At 41.5% G+C, this 21,148-nt stretch overlaps 1 protein-coding gene across 1 annotated transcript in view; it reads left to right on the top strand.

Annotated features, from left to right (window-relative positions):
- Nucleotides 1-21,148, top strand: part of MCF2L2 (MCF.2 cell line derived transforming sequence-like 2) — a 129,936-nt gene that overhangs the window by 15,974 nt on the left and 92,814 nt on the right. Inside the window, exons 3-6 of the mRNA XM_062498913.1 lie at nt 8,227-8,341; nt 13,382-13,472; nt 14,691-14,810; nt 18,660-18,776. Coding sequence (XP_062354897.1) covers nt 8,227-8,341; nt 13,382-13,472; nt 14,691-14,810; nt 18,660-18,776 — 443 coding nt within the window. The remainder of the gene's footprint in view (nt 1-8,226; nt 8,342-13,381; nt 13,473-14,690; nt 14,811-18,659; nt 18,777-21,148) is intronic.

The following is a 21,148-nucleotide window of genomic DNA, read 5'->3' as shown; positions in this document are numbered from 1 at the left end:
AAATGTGGAGCATTACTATTTCTGAACCCCATTACCTTGCAATATTTGGGATGAATAGCAAAAGCTGAATACAGAGTGTAATGAGCAGCTTATGGAAAGTGGTTTACTAAACAGAAGAAAAAACCCATTCCCAGTTCCAGTTAGAACATTAAACTTGGAATAAAAATGTCAAAAAAAAAAGAATTTTCATATTTCTTTATGGACTCAGGATTTCACAAGTGTCTGTATTCTCACCTGCTATTTTTGCAAATTCATTTCTTCACATTTATCTAATTATTTCCTTCTTGGAAGTGATGAGAAAGGTGTTTAAATAAGGCTGTTTAAATGGGAGCTGCTTAAAGACTTGAAAAATTACTCTTCATAGAAGGAATGGCTGAGAAGTTTGTTTGTTAGGAATCAGCAAATAACTGGGTCATCAACATAGAAGTACTACTAACAAATACCAAAGGAGAGTGAGAAGGTGTCTTTCATGGCCCCATCTACATAAATAATGAATCACATTTTAAGAATTTTTGGCTTATCTAAAATCTCCTCAGTACAGTCCAGAAATAACATCCTACTATATAACAGGGCACTATAGTTCATAATTTCTAAGTTGATTTCAGTCTGAAGTTTGCAGCTGAATTTGAAAATGTGCGTCCCTTACTCCAAAATCCCTATGGTAGCATGTGAAGAAGATAAGGAAGGCTTAGAAGCCCCTTTGGCCAAGTGTCTTATTCTGTTGGTCACCACTGGTGAGTCATAGGTAAAACACAGCAGGAATCTTTCTTACTCTCCCTCTATTGCCTCCTGCAAAGAGAACTTTAGTTGCAAGCCAGACATTACTGTACTTTTTAAAAATGCATTTCTCTAAATAATGTAACTTTCTTTTTCCTTTAGCAAAAGCTTGGCTTTTTCATGCATTGGAAACAAAACGGGGCACTCTTCTGCCTCATTTCTCTTATTAAAGTCATTCACACATAAATGACCTAATTTGAATTAGATTTTTTTTTCCAGATGGTTCTGTAGCTTTTTCAAAGCATGCTGTTTGCTGCTTTTCATTAGGTTTGAGCAACCACAAATATTTTGGTGCTTCAGCGCTTGCCTACATGGTGGCTGCAAATTTGATACTTAGCCTATTTCCTGGTTTTCCATATTGAAATGTTGCAGCTCAGTAGCCACTGTCTGGAGAAAAAAATCCTTCTGTTCTTTGGTGTCACCATCATGGGCAGTAAAATACAATTCCAATATTCTTGTGGAGCGTTATAGACATAAATTATGTTTATCTGCACAACTTAGTAGTGGTATACACTGATTTAAACTAGATGGGGTTTCTTTCAATCTGGAGGCTGCAACCCCCAGAATACAGCCAGTCACTTCTTCCATGCTTGTGCAGAGCCCAGAGGATGTAGCACTGAGTCTGGTTTCTGTTACTCCACAGCCTCTAGCTCTGTCAATCTCTCCTGTTCAGTCCTGCGGACCCCAAATGCTTTTGTCCAGTGATAAAGAAAGTCAGTGGCTGACTTTCAACTTTGTCATAAATTAGTACTTCTCTGGTTAATACCACCTTTTTAGTAACAGCTGGCAACTGAAACAGATGCAGTGAACTCATAGTGTTCCCTTGCAGTAAAGCAGAAAAGAAAGAGGAAAATGATTGAATCAAAGGCCCTTTGTTTTCTCTGGACATGACTCATTAGAAACACTTCTCTCCACTTCTGCTGTGTGCAAACTTCTTAAGGGGATCTGACTGTCCTGTGGTCTCCAAGCAGATGGTAGGAATTACATATCAAGTCTAATGAGTTTGGTGTTTGATTGTATCAGGGTCTAGTTATAATGAATGTATTACCTACTAACAGCTTCCTGTGTGTCCTGGTCAGGACCAGGTCTGTCTTGGTCTCCACCGACCACACTAATCAAGACCTTACTTCATGCCAAGAACAGGGTATCTGTCCAAAGCCTTCCCTGATCCACTGAGGTAATGGAAAAGGCTGAAGTGTAATGTGGCAATGTCCTTAATCACGTAATTTTACTTTGGTCACCTCTTTTCTCATGTGCTGATTTAGCCCTCTGATACCACTGCTGACTCTTTCCTTTCCCTGAAAACCAAACTCCCAGTTATGGGACTACAGATGTGACAATACAACAGGAGTGCTCAGCTAGGTCTGTGTGTTTCCTGTAGCTCTTAAGGGAACTAGACTGCAAAGTTGATTAGTACTGAAAACGTGGTTATTCCAGATTTTACTCAAGAATAAAGAATCACTAGTAAAATACTTTTTCTGTCTTGCTGACAGACTAATAAACTGCTGTACCAGTCTGCTCTTGGAGCTGCTACTATTCCTTCCCCCCCCTCTTTTTTTATCTCTAGCTTCACAACCTGTTCTTATCTGTAATTACCCTGTCAAAGAGCCCAATCTGCCATTTGCAGCTATAATGGATCATGTTGCTAAATCACGACTTTATTAGACAAATTGTCACGAAGTGTATTAGCAGTGAGAATAATTTTCTTTGTGTTCTGCTCCTGTTAACAGACCTCAGTGGATAGGAGAGTATATCTGAAAATGGTAACTGACTCAGAAGCCAGTTTATTTAATTTGCAAAACCTGGAGGGTGTTTGGCCATCTGCTTCCCGTTTAAACAGAGCCTTTTGGAAAACCTGGCCTGACCTTGCCAAAAGGACAATTTGGATCTTTTTGGATCTTTTATAAAAATTGAGACCCAGAAAGCATGATTTAATGAGAAATTAATATCACTCGCAACCCTTAATCAACATGGAAAACCAAAAAACCGAGCTTGGAAAAAGCAAGACCTGACCAAAGCAGTGAAATTTCCGCCCAGGTATCATTAGACTTTTTGGCTGTGTAACCCAGGAGATGAGCTGTAGTCAGGGCTGGGCTGTGATGACTCGGGGAGCTCTCTGAATGTGGGCAGGCCCAAGGAGTTAAGCCCGCACGTGTCAGCAGCATTTGTGAGAACGCTTTCCAATACTAACTGATGAGTTAGTGTCTGTGGCAGGCTGGGGAGGTGAGCTCTGGAAACTTGCAGACTAACTTTTGGAACTTCTCCTGACTATAGCCCCTTTGTTGGGCTGGTGCCTTTTTGTTTGTTTTGGTTTTATTTCCCAAGGGGGTCAGCATATTTGGTGATGTCTAGTTAGAGGAGCTGCTGGCTATAGAATAGGGCTTCAGCGTAGCCCCGGATTGTCTCAACCATAGATTTTTTTGGGAAGCATAGGTGGGCTAGGACTGAGGAGTGGGAGATTTTCTAAGATCCTCATTGTGTTCAGGGCCTTGGCCTGCAGTTGTGATGGCTTTCTGCTTTTACATCAGTCATACCAACATACCTCTTCAGCTGTGAAAGCTCTCAGAATTCAGCACTCACACCTCATTTTTCAGTCACACCCTTTACACTGCAAAGCAAAATTAAATTTTCTCAGCTGCCATAACCCCTCATATATTCCTTCCCCAAATACTTCAGCTGTTTTGTTTCCACAGCTGAATTCTGGCCCCATCTTCACTGCAGCAGCTATCCAGACTGCATTTGTTGCTGGAAAGTCTGTCTAATAGGAGCAGCTATGAATGGTGCTCTGTGTCCTGGGACTTGGGGGATTGGCACACATAAGAGTGAATGAAGGTCCCATTACCATGGGTACCTTGTGCAACCCTGACACAGCTTGTGTGCTATCTCTTCTAAATTTCTTAACCTTCCACATTCACTCTGATTTCTGACCTGTCACCCAGGTTCTTCCTTTCCCTTTCCTCTTGAGCCACAAGTGAAGAGGAAAAGCTGAGCAAATTAAGGAATGTGCCCAGAAAGAGAAGGAATGAGTTGCTGTCATTCTCCTTCTGCAAGCCAGGCAGAAGGTGAAGTAATATTTTCCTTGGAAGTCTAGCCTTTCACCAGGCAGTTAAGCCCTCTGCTCTTCTAAATCCTGTTGTTATTTACATCAGTTGTGCTCCAGCTTGTAGAGCTCAGGTTGGGTTTCCTCTGCAGGCAAAATTCTATGGCTACTTATGATGGAACAGCCTGGGGTATGACTGAGAAGCAGTGACCCAGCCACAGGAGGCTGCTGTGGGATAGCCTGGCTGCCCTAAGACAGAGCCAGGAGTGAGCCTTGTGTTAGTTCAGCTGTGGGACTGCCTGAACCTCCCCTGCTGCCAACTGAACCTCCAGTGTTCGTGGCTGCTGCTTGCAATGGTCACTGCCACCAGCTGCTGGCTCCCTGGCTGGGCACCAGTATTTGGATCTGCCAGGAGGTGCTGGGGGTGGCTGTGGTGCTTGGAGAGTGCTGCATGGTGGCATCTAATAGTGCCTGGAAGATCTGCAAGTCAGAGAAACTTCCAGGCACAGCCACTCTCCTGATGCCTATTTTTCAGTGTGTTTTTGTTTTTGCTTCTGACTACACTAAAATCAAGGTATTGCTTGCTTCTCCCTTGGAGCTCCTTAGCTCAGCTCATGCCTCAAAAGCTCCTTTGCTCCTGGCAGTCCTCAGGCCCAGCTGCGCTGGCACTTCTGAATAGCACAGACTGCTCTGGCAGCTGTAAAGTAGCCCCTCTCACCTCTCTGCTCATTGTCTCACTCTCTTCAGCACTTCTGTCTCCCTCTTTGTACCCTCACTTTCTAGACAGTGTCTTTTTTTTTGTTTGTTTGTTTGTTTGTTTGTTTTTTTCCTCTTGAGGACTAATTTTTGATTCTGGTGTTCTATGGAGCTGCTGGAACTTGTTCTGTGCCTATCTGCCTTATTTATGATGGGCTGTAAACTCTTCTACTCTCTTGGCAACTGGACTCTTCTCACAAGTGATGGCCAGGAGTGTAGGGATTATGCACAGTCCCAGCAAGCACAGGGAAGGTATATAGAGAGTTCTTGGGGCCAAATTCCATATACTCAGTTCTTACGGCTATGGGACTGACTGAAGACTGTCCCTACTGGCTCTTAATTTGTGCTTTCTGCTCTTTCAAGACATTGAGTAGCATCTAGCTGAAGTTTTTCAAGGACTGGAAGAAATCTTGTAGCAACTCCCTAGAAAGAAATGTTGATGGCTGAGGAAAAAACGGGGCTGCAGCTTGTCAATTCACATTCTGCAGAAATTTGCATACTGCAGCAATTCTTGGATTAGTGTCAGGGGAAAAAAAATGGCATTAACATTTAGATGTATGGAATTGCTCTCTCATACAGAGGAGAGAGTTTTTCAGACACCCTTGGTATTTAAGGAACTTCCCTTATATCCCTTATCCAAGTGGATATGGATCATTTTCCTTTACCTCAACTACTGCTCAAAGTTCAGATATGGGCAGGAAAACCCCATTCATAGCATACTTGTGGTATTGCTTGCCACTCAACACTTCAGACATTTCTGCTCTCTTCTCATCATAGTACTGAACAATTTCTGAATACCAAACTCCCTCAAACTTCCCCCTAATTTCCTGCTGTGGCAGGAATAGAAGGTTTCCTTGTTTATTTCCATGTCTGAAATACAGCCCTGTTGAACCATCTGGGGGTTCTGGTGTAGTTGCAGCAAGAAATGTTGCCTTCACATTGGAGAATGAGATGGAGATCAGGAGCTGTTAAGGGCCTGTGGCTTAGTCAGAGGCAGGAGCTGCTGACTCTGTTGAATGTTCAGTCTGAGGCTGCTCATGAGTGCCCTAGATTTGTTGCCAGTGGTGAAAACAAGAAGTCGGTGTTCAGTCTGCTTACATTCATTCCTTGGATGGCTTTTTATAGAAGATCCCATGACAAAAATACACACCCACTTACACAGAGTGCATCTTCAGCCTGTCTCATCTGTCTCAGGGAAGAGGCCAGGGAAGAAGAGCGCGTATGTGAATGGAGATGCAAGAAATGAAATAAAAGGGACACAAAGATCTTGGTCATCAGGAGCATTAGAAGTACCATTTGAAACTTGAAGTTTAAGCAAATCTTGGGTATAACTGCAGCTAAACCAAAGGGTGCTGAAGGAGTGGTTCCAGGGGAATCTCTATCTTATCCTCCAATGGCAAATATTGATGCTTTAAACCAAAATATTCTGAGTTACTACATCTTCCTCATTTAAAGTATATTCACATATTTGAAATACGTGAATGGGAAAGTTTGCTGCCCAGAAATCCTATGAATGTTCACAAGATACTAGGTATGAAATACCATGGCATGCACAGAGCTCTGCACAAAGAGACAGCAGACAAATTTGGTATTGAATTTTCCTGGCTATTACTGTTTGTGTCCAGGAGATGTCAGTGAGAATCTATAACAAACCAGCCTAACTGGGAACCTGCTGGTTGGAGTTCCTGGTCTAGAGTGCAGTAGTCTGGGGAAAGCCTGACTAAATTTGCATGACAGCATATTCTCCATCACTGCTGACTACAGGCAGTGCAGCTGGAGATCCAGCTGCCATGCATCAGCTTTTGGCATCACCTCAAGGCCAGTGGGGAGGTCAGTGTGGAGGCTGTGGCTCTCTCAGCATTTGAAAACCAATTCAATTCAGTGTGAATGATGGCTTTCTTGCTTTCCCTCTTGGCTAAGAGACCTTTGAGTCTCTGTAGGCCTGTTTTCTCCCTAGCAAGGTGAGTTTAGTGAATGAGCTAACACAACTGAGTCATTTACAGATGTAATCAAAGCAATAATCAACCTTCAGGAAGGAAAAGAGGGGCTAAAGGGGTAGTGTGTTGATAGCATACCACCAGATGTCAAGAAGAAACAGCATTTCCTTGTTAGAAATTCCTGCTTTCTAGTGCTCTGAATTTTACCTTGTTCAAACATTGTATTCCTCAGCATCCTAGCTCTCCATGGCCAGAGAGCACAGAGCGGATTTAAATAATCCAACCAAGGCTGTGAGGATAGGGCAGAGGCAGGATCAGGACTAACAAGGGACTGTTCACTCTTCAGAGAAATAGCCAGGAATTACTGGAGCACCTCCTTTCAATGACCACCAACACAGGAGCAGGAGAAACTGGTTTGTGGCATCAGCTGCAGTTATCAACAGGGAAAGGCAATGGTGGATGGGAACAGCCTGGAAACAGGGATTATTTATGGGCATTAAGAGGGTGCTTTCAAGGAATGAGAATGCTTTTTATTTTCACCCTTCACTCCTATGCTTCTAATGGCATAATTTATTGGATATTTTCCTGAGGAAGGTAATTTACTGCCTCACAGCTTCCTCTTTACTAAAGAGAAGCCCAGAATCTGGATGTCCCTTGGGCAAGAGTCCTCTGTGTGTGATAAATGACTCAGAAAACTGTGTCTACAGCAGAACTACACTCAGTACTGGGTTGTTAGAGAATTCCTGAGCCTGGTGCAAAAAGAGGTTTACATAAAGATTGCAAAGAAAGGAGAAAGACTCAGGGAAAAGCATGTCGTTAATACCCTGTTTAAGGAGAACTAATCAATAAGGTACCTGTAACAAAAGCTTTGTTTCATCATGTTCTTTTATGTGCTGCTGCCTCATCAGTCTGCTCTCAGCTTTGAGCCCAAGCTGTTGAGAAAACCCCTTTTAATTCTGTGTGGTCGGAGCAATGTCTGGATTTATTAGTGGAACCAAGTTAGGGCTGGTGCTACAAGTAAACAGGGTTTGTGCTGTGGACTCCAGCAGCTCTGGGAGCTGAGCATTGTGTCAGGAGAACTGTAAAGGCTGATGGTTCCAAGAGGCTTGGCTCCATGCTTTCTGTAGCTCTACCTGAATCTGGATCAGGGAATCTCTCATAAAGGGACTCTTCATAACCTTATTGCTTATAGTTTTGCAGTTTCCTGTCCTGTTTAATAGAGATTTGATGCAAATAAGCACGATAAGTGAAATTCATCCTTGCACTTTGAACATTCTTAAGGAAAGACCTAAGTCTGGATTGGTCCCAGGCTTGTACTGTGAGCTATATGTGTGTATTCAAAACTTGGATGCTCTGTTACTTCATTTCATTTGATGTCTAGAAGGAATTGGAGAATGCTGTGCCTATACATAGGGAAATATTGTAGTAATATCACAAGTAATTATTTGAAAATGGAAACAAAGAAAGAAAAAAAACCCACTTATTCAGAATTGTGCAGAAGATTAATGAAAAAGATGAGACTCTCAAAGGCTAGGATCTCATCTGGAGTAAATGGAGGTAATGAAACTGCAGTGAATTGTATGAAATGGGAGCTGATGACGATTACTGGATGTTGGTGCTTTACAAGAAGTATGACAGTGTTTTCCACTTGAGTAGTGACCATTCTGTCCAAAGGCTTAAAATCACCTACTAAACTTTATGACTTTTCTTTTGCAGGAGGAAGAGGGAAGGATGGGGCACCCATTATAACCTTTCCAGAATTTGCAGGATTCAGTGAGATACCTGATGACGATTTTCTGAATGTGGTCACTTATCTAACCAGCATTCCCAGGTGAGGCTAAGCACAAATTTCTGCTGTTTTCCTAGAGAGTTTTGCTTCCTGAGTGGTTCGCTGATTATACTGGTGCTACCAGTACACAGTGGCACAGTGGCTACAGTGGCACACCAGTGCCTCTGCGTTTCTCCAATCATTATGAAACTTCCCTATCTACTGGAAGCTCTAGGAATTGTGTCATTTCCATGGAAGAGAAAGCGTCGCACAGGGCAAGCTGAACTGAATTGGAGCAGGAATAGATCTGAAGAGCAGCAGCCAAGATGGCATATTAAAGGGAGCTAAGAGGAGTTGTTTGTGAAAAGTCTCAGGGGCATTGGATGTAATAAGGCTGCTTTAGGAAGGAGCCATACGTACACATACATACACAGGTCTCATGACTGCTTATTCCCTGAGTGCATTTTTCTCTGCAGATTTCCATTTGCTGAAAAAGCAAGTGAGGTTCCCCACTGACAGGTTTCTGGTAAGCACCATGGTACTTCAATTCTTTGGAGATTGCTCCACAGCCAGGATATTTTCCTTGCTTTTTGCCTGCAGCTTTATAAGGATAGTGGAACAAACTGACTTCCTCTGCTCTGAGAAAATGTGCTAAGGCATGACTGCTGAATTACTTTTTTGTTTATATAAAAGAGCTTAATATTTTTTCAGTCCCCTGATCCTATCTCTGGACCATGGCTATTTGTGCTAGTGAGAAGTACAGCAATGATTTATTATTTCCTGCCGTCTTCTGTAAAAAGATGCTTAGTGAATCTTAGCAGAAAACGTGCCTCCTTCAAGTTTGAGTGAAAAGTTTTATAGCTCCACCTACGTGTATTCCCCATATTTGTCTAAGTTGTTGCAAAAGAGTTGCCAAAGCAAGCTGAGAGAAACCACATACTGTGAACTTAACAGCTTCATTGTTTCACTCTGCTCTGTGGAACTTTTGCTCTGCCAGAGGGAACTCTGTTTCCAGTATTTCTTTACTCACTTCAGGACTGGGAGGGCTAGGGGCTTCAGGGCATATACAATAGCAGCAGTGGCTGAGAAAACCACAAAACTAGCTTTTCAGTTCTTTGTACTTGGTATGCAGAGAGATGATTTTGTGATTTTGTCACATGCTGGGGCACCAGCATGTTACATTGTCCACATGATAGACAAAAATGCTTTGAGCTTCTTCAGCCTCTGTGAAGCCCAAAAGCACAGATGGGTTCAAAAGAAATTAGCCAAATTCATGAAGGATTGCTCCATCAGTGGCAGCTGGACACAATGGCTCCAATGCAAACTCAGACTGAATAAATTAATTTATTCCTTAATGCTGGGACTTGGAAGAACATGCACCAAGAGAAGTATTGTCCTTCTCATTTTCCTGTTGCCTTTGTCTCAGTAGCCACTATCTACCAACATTGGAGTGAGGATATTGAGCTAGATGGACCTTTAATTCGATTTGAATTCTGTGTTTTCTCTTCCCCTGAGGAATCCCAGAGCCATGTGCAAAGAATGAAGAAATTAGTTTAAAAATTTTTAAGTCAGGAAAGCTGTGATATACCTATTTTACAGATGATGAGATATGTGTGAGTAATATCTCACTTTACAGACAGGCTCACCAAAACTTGTGTTGAATAAGTGACTGTTCAGTTTGCTCCAAATGACCTGTTCAAGATCTGTGATGAGCTGGGCTTTGAAAGAACATTTTCTGCATACCAGCACGTCGGTTTGACTCTTAGGTTTGATAATAGACCACACTGTAGGGATGTGAGTTTTCCATGGAATTTTCTAGTCTTTACTGCAGTGCTTTTAGAAAGATTGCCTTCATTTTTTAAGTCACTATTTGAAATTTGCCACTATCTCTGTAAATGGTGGGGGAGAAAGATGTTAATTTACAGGAAGAACCTGAGCAGCAACTTTTGTTTGATTTATGACAGAATTATATGGAGTTCAGACTCAATGAGACCTAAGTACTTGACCTGCTTGGTTGCAGCAGAGCCCTGCCAATCTGCAGTTGGCTGGTCCATGCAGCAGTGTCTCTGCCATGTACCTTAGCAAGCAGTAAAGGGTGTGCATCATTACTTTTGCCAGCACTACTCTACGACATAATGCTGTGTGTAATATAACAGTATTCCTGTGCATGTAGTTTCACTGCTAGTAGTTCACTTTTTGTACTTTAATTCTCAGGAAAGGTATGACAGTATCCAACAAAGTGACTAAGAACAGAGAACAGTCTCTAACTCTTCCGGAGTTACAAAGGGTATGGCCATGAATCAGGTGAGATGAGGTATAGTTTGAAAAGCAGTTCATCCTATTTATCATGAAGAATACTTCCGTCTTCAGAGCTTAACGAACCAGAAAAATCAACATAATTTTCCAGGCAAATGTAGAGAGAACATCTGTCCTTTATAGTATTTGATTTTGCATATCCTGTACTATAAGGCTCATGCTGGTTGTGGAGATAAGCTCTGTGATTGCACATAACATCACTTAATGTTAGTACCTTTCCAAGTCCCTCCAGAATGATTAATCTTACATGCTCATATGATAAAATGTATGACAGGATTGAGACTTTTGTAGTCTGGTTCATTTTCCCTGTGGTTCAACACCTGCTCGTGAGAGTGCTCCCCCAAAGGGGTCTGCATACAAACACATCCACTCTCAGTAACATGGTGTGTGCACATGAATGTCTGTGCATGCACTAGATAGCTCCAGAAAGCCCTTTTTTACTTGCTTGATTCCATGGCCAGAATTCCTTTCTCTTTAACTTGACATGGATTAAGTACTTTGATAAACAGGTGTCCTTCTCTCCTTCCAAAAGAAGTCAGGAAATCTCAAGTCAGTGTTCAAGGGCTAACCTGAATATAGAACTGAGAATGGAACAGGTCTGCTGATTGCAGATATTTCATTCAGGGAAAGGGAACCTTTCTGCCAGACATCTGTAGATCTAGGCAAATGTGCCAGAATTTATTTTGGAGGTAAGCCTGATGTTTATCTGCTCTTCAGGATTGTCTTCAAATCCTTCTTTTCAGAGAACTGGAGAACCCCCAATACATTTCCATAATGAGGGTAGAGATATTACAGTATTGACACTGAGAAAACATTGATAGAATGTGTGGGTGTGGGTGTGTGTGTGTGTTTGTTTTTAAACAAAGTTTCTCTGGATGCACACTTGAGTGGAGGTTCTCAGCTGTACATCCACTTGTGCTGATGCTGCCATCTCAGCCAGGCCTCTTCCTGTGGCTGCCTGCATCCATCCCTCGGTGCCAAATGACATTCAGACCTTGGCATGGCCTTTCAGCATGCTAATTGAAATAGGATCACTTGCTGACACTCTCTGTTTCCCTGGCTGAATTTAGGACTTCAGTCATTCCTATCTAGCTAAAAAGAAAACAAAATCCACAACCCCTCCAAACAACAACAACCAAAGAACCTCACAAACAAGCAAAGCAACAAAAACCCTCCGCATAAAAAAGCAAACATACAAGTACCACTGGCTTATCTCTGTGCCAACAACTGATGCTATTCTGAACATCATTTGAACATGAAGACTCTGGGTTGAGACTTCTATGTTTAGTTTCTCTCCCTTTCTGTAACAATCTGCAACACAATGTATTTGTTGTCTTTATTTGAGCATTATCAAAGAATTTTCTTCTGTGGAATATATGTTGAGCTACTGAAGGATATGTATGTGTTTATGTATATCTAAGACTACTGAAGGGTATGTTTACATTTGTGTATTTATAAAAAGTAAACAGATTAATTCTCTTCCCTGTGCTTGAGAGGCACTGCTGCAAACACATTTTCTGTCCTCTGCAGAGAGTTTAGATTTGCACTACTAAAGAGGAAAGGTCATGTATTGTCAATGAATTTTGTAATCCTCAGAGGCATGATGTAAAAGTATTGAATTGGAAAATTCAGTAAGTTTTCCTGTTAGCAGTATGAACTACTAGGAGCATTCAGATGGCATCCCAGTTTTGCACAATACTTTGGCTTTCAGTTTCTGATCCTGCAGAACTGCAGCAAGATCTCAGAGTTGTTACTGTAGTGATGGTCTTCAATAGATTATTGACATGAGTTTGGATAAAATGACCCATGGAAACAGTGTTCTTGGGCTGGTCCTTACATGGACAGTGGAATAGAGACAATTTTAAATGATTTTTTTCTTAATCTTTGTTTAGATGTTTGATTGCAGTATATCCTCTGATTATGACATTTATACTCTTCCTGCTTGCCTCTGGTTTGTCCTGACATGGCTGAGCCTCTTCCTCTTGTGAAGTTTCTGGACACTCAGTGTGTGTTTCTCAGCTTCTCCAGTGCTGAGTGCTCTTGGGAGGCAGAGAGAAGAGCAGTCCCACTGAAGCCTTGCACTCCAGAGTGGGATTTTTGAGAGGGAAGAGAGGATAGGGTATTTATGAGGTCTACATAGATAGAATGGAGCACCAAATCATAGCCTCCTAGATCCTCCTTGAAAAGCACTGAGAAGGAACAGGAACTGTTATTCTAGTCAATATGTTGAAAAGGATGGTTTTGAATGACTTGCATCCCCAGAACAAGTTTGTCATTGGCAAAACAGAACTCTTCAGTTTCTGATTTGCCTACCAGAATTCCTGGGACTTTGTGTACACAAGTCAAGGGATACTGATGCCCTGGATCTAAGTGCCCTGTCAGGTGTCAGCATATTTGGAGAATAAAGACTATGGGGGGGTGTTTAATTTTGCAGAAAAAAACCCAAACAGTCTGGGGGTTTTGTCTTCAAAAGAGCCTTGTAACTTGTGATCCTGAACTATTCATATCACCTAGACTGGCAGCAGAGTAGCAGCGCAGCTGAGAGATTCAGCAGATAAAATATTCATGTTTTGTGTAAGCTGCTAGCCTTATGCTGGAAAGAGAAATTTTGCTGGCTTTCCTTTTCATGTGCGTTTCTGCCAAATATTCATTCTTTCCACTGTACGTTGTGTTTTCATAATGGGCTCTGAGCGTGGTGTGACAGAGGCTGTGTTTTGCTGCAGTTCTCTGCCTTGGAATGGGAGTATCTCCCTGTAACCCAGCACACCTATTTCATCTGTTTTGCAGTCTGGAGGCTGCCAGCATTGGATTCATCATCATCATAGACAGACGACGGGACAAATGGAGTGCAGTCAAGGCATCCCTGACTCGAATAGCAGTAAGTGCTTGCTTTTGTTATTTATCTTCTAGAAATTAAAATTGTTTGCTGAACCTTCAGCACACAGTACAGCCTCCTGTGCTCATTTTAAGCTCCCATTTTCTGGCTGTGGATGCAGATTCTCCCTGGCCCTTCAGCTCGTAAGTGTTAAATAAGAGAGGGAGAAAGCTGCAGAGACAAATTACCTAGACTTGTTTACTGCTGAATTAGGAAAAATTCCTTATTTTCTGGGTTGACTGCAATATAAATTCTAGTAATTTGAAGTTGGTTCCTAGAGAAGTATTAAGAGGTACCTCTTCTGTGCCCTGAGGAGGGATGACGTGGCCTGGCTCTGAAAGAAATAGTTCCCAAGGGATTTGTGTTTGCACAGCAGTAAATGACCTCTGTCAGAAATTCTTAATAGCTTGTTATATCTCATCTGCAAAAGTCAGAGCTGGGCACTGATTTTCAGCGCTAAGAAAAGCAGCTGGTTTTATACATCTCTTACTAGAAGCATTTACTGTGTGAGGACCAAGCACTTATGCACAGAGGTGTAGGATGGAGGGATGACAAAGGTGACTTTAAGTTCTTTCAAGGTGTTTAGACAGAAATGTTTTTCATTCTCGGGCTTTTTTGCTGCTCTCTTCAAGAGATTGTTCTTTTTTTGTGCTTGATGAGCTCAGAGGAGTGTGAGAGATGTAGGCTGGGTGTTGCAGGCAGGGCCATGTCTGATGAATGTGTTGGGTGCCTGCTTGTGTGTAAAAATATTTGAGGCTAAAAAGATTCAAAACCCTTTGCAGAGTGAATAGGCAGGTCAGCCTGGGGAATCCATCTGTGCTACCAGCTTCTTTCACCAGTCTGACGTGGTCAGCCAGCTTTGCCCTCTAGTGGCTGCAGCCTGAAAAATGGGAAACACTCTGGTGTGGTGGTGCAAATGGGATTTGGTGGGGTTGGGATCCGGGGGAGAAAGGCACTTGTCAAGAACTTTGGAGCTCTGTGATAAATCTGTATCACGAAACAGCATGTGGCTGGGTAGTAAAATCCATGGGTCAGTCTTCCCACTGGGTTTGGAAATAGTGACAACAAACACATGCTGAGTGAACCAGCTGATGCAATGAGCAGCTGGACTTAGCAAGATTCAGTTAGTCCTACCTGCTTTGCCCTGGTAAGAAAACACTTGGCTGAAAATTCCCTTGTAAGGTAGAAATGGGCCTTCTAAGGACTCTGTATTTCTTGCAGGGAGCGTTTCCAGGAAACCTGCAGCTGGTGTTTGTCCTGAGACCCTCCCGCTTCATCCAAAGGGCAATCGCTGACATTGGCATTAAATTCTATCGAGATGACTTTAAAATGAAGGTACCGGTAAGCATGCATTTTTTGTCCATGCATTTTCTTTATCTCCATTTCTACAATTCTGGGCTGTCAGCAATTTCTCAAAATTGAGGATTGCAAGTGGCACTTGGGGCCTTTCATCCGGGTGTGTGTGGTGATGCCAAAGAGTTAATTAGCAGTGGATGGTACACAGTATTTAATGGACACCTTCCCATGTCCAGTCTAGCTATAAAATGTGACTCAGTTTTTAAGTAGTGGCATTTTAACTCAGTGGAGGGGTTCCCCTCGTAGGGGAGGTAGAGGTAGATGCCACCCCAGTGACAAACAGGAGTATTCAGGACTACAGAGCAGAGAAAGCCTAGGGCTGAATTCTGCACTGTTTGATGGATTATCCATGGGAGCAGTGACTGTCCCTGTAACATTGCTTATTCTGAATGTCTTATGATTCCCATGCCCTCAAGATTCAGAGTCTGTGCTTTACTTATTTTTATATGCACTTGGCATATGCTGTAGGTTGATGAGACTGTGATTTGAAGAAGGTTAACAGTCTTGAAAGAGTTTGAGATTTTTCTATGAGAGGTTTTTTAGGCGATTTTTTAGCAGCATGTTTGCATGTGTGTCAAAAATTTTAAGTTTTATAAATAAACTTGAATTATGATTATTGATGATATTTCATCCTTGATTAAACTCAGTACTGTGTTCCACAGTGACTTTACTGGAGGGACTTGAAATTACTGTTTTGTGGGTTCATATTATTTTGCAAAATACTTATGGTTCTCCTCCAGCAAATTCTAGCTCTGTCAATTCTCAAGTTTGAAGTTCAGGTGTTTAAACACTTTCTGCTTCTCCTGAAGTGAGAGACAGCAGCTGTTTATTACAGTGCATACAGAAAAGGAGCCATGAACATAAATTTGGTTACTATGGTTAAATTGTAATATTTACTGTCCTTGGATAAGGGCAGCTTTTTGGTGAAATGCAAAATTGATGAAAAAAATTATGTTTTAATACAAACCAAACTATTTTATAGTACTTTAAAAAATGGATGTACCTATATTTAATATTCCACAATCTGTGACTGTAGCAACTGTTGTACCAGTGACTGCAGCCTGGATAGGGACACCTTCATCAAGGACTGGCATTTTCCAGCAGTTCAACATTTCCTATACTTTCAGCAGTTTATTTGACATCAGAGTTGCATTTCAACTTTGAAAGGATCAAGGTTGGAAGAGAGGTTAATTCTAAGCGGGAGTCAAGCACTGCATTAAGTATGAAATAGTAACTTATCTTTCTTACAGGCAGGAAAATCAACATATCAGTTTAGTTTGGGGTTGTTTTGACATTTTGAACCATCCTGGGTATTTCCACAGAGCTCTGATTGAGCACCCTTACAAAAACTAAGAGCCTGACATACTTGCTGGATCTGCCTGCCTCCTGCCCAGATATCTCTAGGCAGCCTGTCAGATTTATGTACAGGCTGCCTGCATATGTCTGAGCTATTCTAAGTTGCTTAGGGTTACAGGTGTTCCAAATTCCTGGAATATGTCATGCTCTATGAAGGGGCTTTTTTCATGTATTGCAGCCCATCCTAAAAATACCATCTGGGCGTGTCTTTGTATACCCCAGTACCAGAGCAAGGAAGTTATTGAGAACAATGTCTGTCTGTCCTCCTTGAAGACAGCATCCTAAATACCAAGCAGGAGAACAGAACCAGAGAGCTCTTGTCCCATTGGAGATGTCCTTACTCAAGGAATTAGGGATCAATACCTATCTTTAATATCACCATGATCTTTTAAATTGTTTGGAGGTTGTTTGTTTGTGTTGTGTGTTTGGCCCTATGACAACATTAATGTCATAACTGGCCCGTGGTGGGTGGTATTTCCTATCACAACTGCAAGTGAGTCAGGACCAAGACAGGAGTATTCAAAAGGAGCTTCAAAAATATTGTGTGCATTTGTTAAGGAAACCTTTGTTTAATGGTTTATTTGAGCTATCAGACTGTAAATATGTTCAACAAAAGAGATTTACTGGGTTAAATCAACAGTGGAATGAGTAGAAACCAGAAGATCAAACAGGAGCTGGAAATAAAGGCTGAAATAACCAAACAGACACAAAAAAGAAATGCAGGATTTATATCACATTGACATACAAATGTGGGTAATAAAATCTCATGAGGTAGATCTTTACTGGGATAATGATTTGGCTCAATATCATTAACCAGGATTAAGATATAGAAATATAGGAGACACAGCAGTGTTCATCTGAGATTAAAATCTGTGAATTCAAATGGAACACCGAGAAACGTACCCAAGGAACCTCCCAACACAGGACGTGAATTAAAGCATCTTCAGAACATACCTAAAAGGCTGAACAGTCTGCCCATAGTGAGCACCTCATTGAGCTTTGTAGGCTGTGACTTCTTTTTGACAGCTCAACCCATCCAGAAGCAGCTCCCCCACAGCTCCATATTCCACACTGACCCTTCTCTTCTAAACTGCTGTTCCCTTGCACTCTCCAGCTGACTGACTGTGTCTGTCTTCTGTCTGGCAAGCAGCATGGGAGATGCTAATGCTCCCTTTGATTGGTTTTTTAGATGGATACTGGATTCCTCGTCAGGCTTTCTCCTGCAGGTATCTGTGCATGGTGAAGACCCACACCCTGTTGGGTAACACCATAGCTGGCAATATTAATAGGTTTGTTTTGTGGCTCATGCAGGGCATACCAGGTTAAAGCAAACATAAAATTCTTCCTAAAAGAAATCTGCATGACAGTGTTCCTCTGTGGTTTCAGTGAAGTCTGAAGTATCAGAAGATTTCCACCTTGTCAGCAACATCTCTGATGGGGAAGAGCTACAAAGCAGTTAAGACTTACTTTTTCAACTGTGATTTCCAATTCAGAATTAGTGCATAGGCTTTATGTTCCAGTGTGAGGCCTTTTCAAGATGATGCAGCTTTTTGAGCTTTCTGGCTTTGATCATAGCAGAACAGTGTTTCATAGCACCTTGAGGGAAGTTTTTCCTTTAACTTTGGCTGAGATGCTCACCTTTCTTTGCCACAGTTTCTTCATCAACAAGATCTCTTTGTTTCTGTGTTTAAAGATGGGGGTCAGGGAGAAGATGAACTGGTGGAAGTGAGAAAGAATAGAGTGAGGGTCTACTTGATAATTTTTATTTGTGTAACCACTTGTGTTGACAAATCTACAGTGGTTGCCACAAGGCAATACTGCTTATCTGAAGCTGAGCTCCAATCTTGTTTGGCTTTCTTCAAGCAAGTCCAGTGGTAAGGACATTCTAAAGTAATGTCTTTTTTTTTTTCTAAAGTAAATTTCTAAAGTAAAAAAGTGGATCTAGGTTTATCTCTCCTTTCTCTTCCATTACGATTTTAAATGGAAAAATGTCAATGGATACAATGAATATACAGTGGCAAAAAAATCAGAAAACTGAAAAAAATCTTACTCTCAATGATTTCCCATTTCACCACTTCCTTGGATCAAGTGGTTGGTGTTAAGGAAGCTGTTTAATTTGCCTGTGCTGCCATTTCTCTGTAAATAAATGTTATCTAGAGAATAAATTGTTTTATGGAAGTTTGTGTCAGCACTATCAATACCATACTTTTGTTCTTGATGCACATGCAAAATGGGTCAGCTCAGCAAGGAGGAAGATGATGACAACCAAGGTTAGTTCAAGAATGTCCATGTACATGTTGAGAAGGCAAAATCTAGGGAAATTAAACTGGGCCATGGCATGAGAAAGTGCAAAATGAGAACTGATGTCCTCTGGTGGAGCTGCAGTGGTCATATAAGCTAAGGCAAACCCAGATCCTAGGAACACTGATTGTGAGGCTCGTTATTTCTCTCAGTCCAATGTGTTTGGATTTGTTTCAGATCATCATGTTAAATTCTGTCTCTGATCTACATGGCTACATTGACAAGAGCCAGCTGACCCGGGAGCTGGGAGGAACCCTGGAGTACGGCCACAGCCAGTGGATCCACCACCGAACTGTGAGTGCTGCTGTTCTTCTTACACATCCACACCAGAGCTCTCTGGGTGACACATGCAAAGCAACCATTAAGCAGTAACTTTCAGTTGCATTGCAGCCTATCGATTCTTCTAGGGACTCAGGGAAAGAGGAAATCCATGACCCAAACAGTGAAAGGCAAATTTCCCAAAAGTTTGTCATGGAAGCAGTAATTGTATCTCACTGTACACCTGGCCCAGGGCCCAGCAGTGTTGTGTTTTTCTTACTCAGCAAGGCCTGTGGGCACATTCTCTTGCTTTTTAAATAATTTATGGGATTCACAGGCCTTCAGCTGAAATTGAAAATAGGCTGTAGCACTATGCTAGCTTTACAAAGGTCAAAAGCAAGGTCAAGTGTCTCACTTTAATATTTAATTATGTCCATGCTTTAAAGAGAATAAAAATATTCAGGGCACTGTATTTTATTTTTCATTTCTGTACTGTACTATACAAGCATGCACTCCAGATGGGTCATATTTTGGGTAAACTGAAAAACAGTTGTTAGGAGGAAGGGAGAAACACTATTTTATTCTGTTGAGGAAAAGTGTACCTGTTTGATTGTTTTTTCCCTTTTTGGTTTGGTTAATGTATTTCAGTGTCTGCTTCAAAACAATGTAAACAATTAATTATGGTAACCAGTTGACTGGTCACAAAAAACAGACTCCAAACTATGGCACATTAGCAGACAAAATATTGTCTCATTCTTCCTAAGCAAAAATGGGCTAAACTGGGTCATGATCCTGGAAAAGTAATTAATTTCACAGAGAGTTTATACAAGGTTTGCATCTCTCTTTGTGGTCTACTTGCAAGATTGGTATATTAGAGCCCATATATAACGTGAGCCTCAATGTTCTGCAAAGTTCTGAGCAGTCCTGGGTTTGAGCCTGCTGCTGATGGGCAGGTTACACCTAACTCGTCAAAAGAGATTTTCTGAGGTAATTTAAGTCAAATCACTTTTGTCACTTTCTTGCTATACTTTTTTTTTGCTTTGCTGTCCTTACAAAATTAAATTTTGGTCTCCTTGAGAACCACAAAATATTTCAGGCTTCTAAATATGCAAATACAGAATCTCAATTTCATCTAACATTTATTTTCTACATTTATAACTGTGGTTGACTATAATGAGGTTGGGGTTGAGATGAGTGAACAGGCTTATGTGTTAAAAGTATCAAAAATATGAAACTGTCCTTGCAGGAAGGGGGAGTGTGAAGAAATGAATCATCTGTAAGAGCTTTCAAACAGCAAAAGATTTGAAAATATGAAAGGGAATAAAAAGAGGCACAAGAAAAGTTGTATTATTTATTAATGACAGGGGTTTACATAAGGCAATAGTACATAATTTGGTAAAACATGCAAACAAAAATGTGCCAAGGATTTAGGGAAGTAGGGCTGTGTAATCCCCAGAGGCTTTGGCTAAATTTGTTGGAAAAATTCTTACCAAGCACAGAGACTTGAAAAAAAACATCCACAGATGTAACTTAGGTAAATGTAACAATTTATTGCTCATATACACAGGAGAGAGTGAGGGCAAGCATGCTAGTAAGTGAAACACTGGCAAGTTCATGGTGCAGTCAGCCAAGGAATATCTGCTGGATGAGAGGATGTCATCAAAGAAATGTCAGCTTCCATGGCACCTTGAAGCAATCTGACTTCCAGTCTTGCTGAGCTATGGTCTTCATGCCCTTTGCTGCTTCTCTCAATGTTCTCATATCTTGTCCTGCAGTGCTTTTCTTCTGAAAAAGCTTTAAAACTGGCTAAATGTCAGTGACAGAGTGACCTCCTTGCATCATTCACTGTTTCTGCTCTCCTCTCTTGACTGCCAGGAGCCTATGGACTTTCTTGCCCACAGAGCTCATTTTTGGCTTTCAGTAAATGGCCTTTGGTCATGGATGGCCATGTCTGTGTTGCAGTCAGAAGTGTGACATTTCAGCCAACTCTAATCCAGTAGTTTCACTGCTGAGAACAGCAGGATACAGCTGCTGAGCACTGAGATAGAGCATACGTGGATGTGTACTGCTTGTGTTGAAAGCAGACATGGATTTATGGGGGAAAAGGAAGAAGGCTGTGAACTGGGCTAGCATTCTTTCATGGAGGACATGTTTGAGGTCACAGATGTGGGCTAATTTCTCTCTACACCTTTTGAATGATGATCTACTTTCAGTTTGTTTTTCACTGAACACACAGCCTAATTTCATGTATCATGGTTGCCAACAATGAATTCACATCATTGCCGGAGAAATGAATGCAATGTGCAACAACTACATAGTGTTTGATTGGGTGTAAGAGCATCTCTAGTGCTTGTTGACTGACTCAAACCTGTGGCAGATTCAATCAAAATTGCAAAGAATAAAGAGCT

Source organism: Cinclus cinclus, chromosome 10, assembly GCF_963662255.1.
Source record: "Cinclus cinclus chromosome 10, bCinCin1.1, whole genome shotgun sequence".
NCBI lineage: Eukaryota > Metazoa > Chordata > Aves > Passeriformes > Cinclidae > Cinclus > Cinclus cinclus.
Note: the sequence above shows the minus strand (reverse complement) of the source record. Positions and strands in the feature narration are given on the sequence as shown.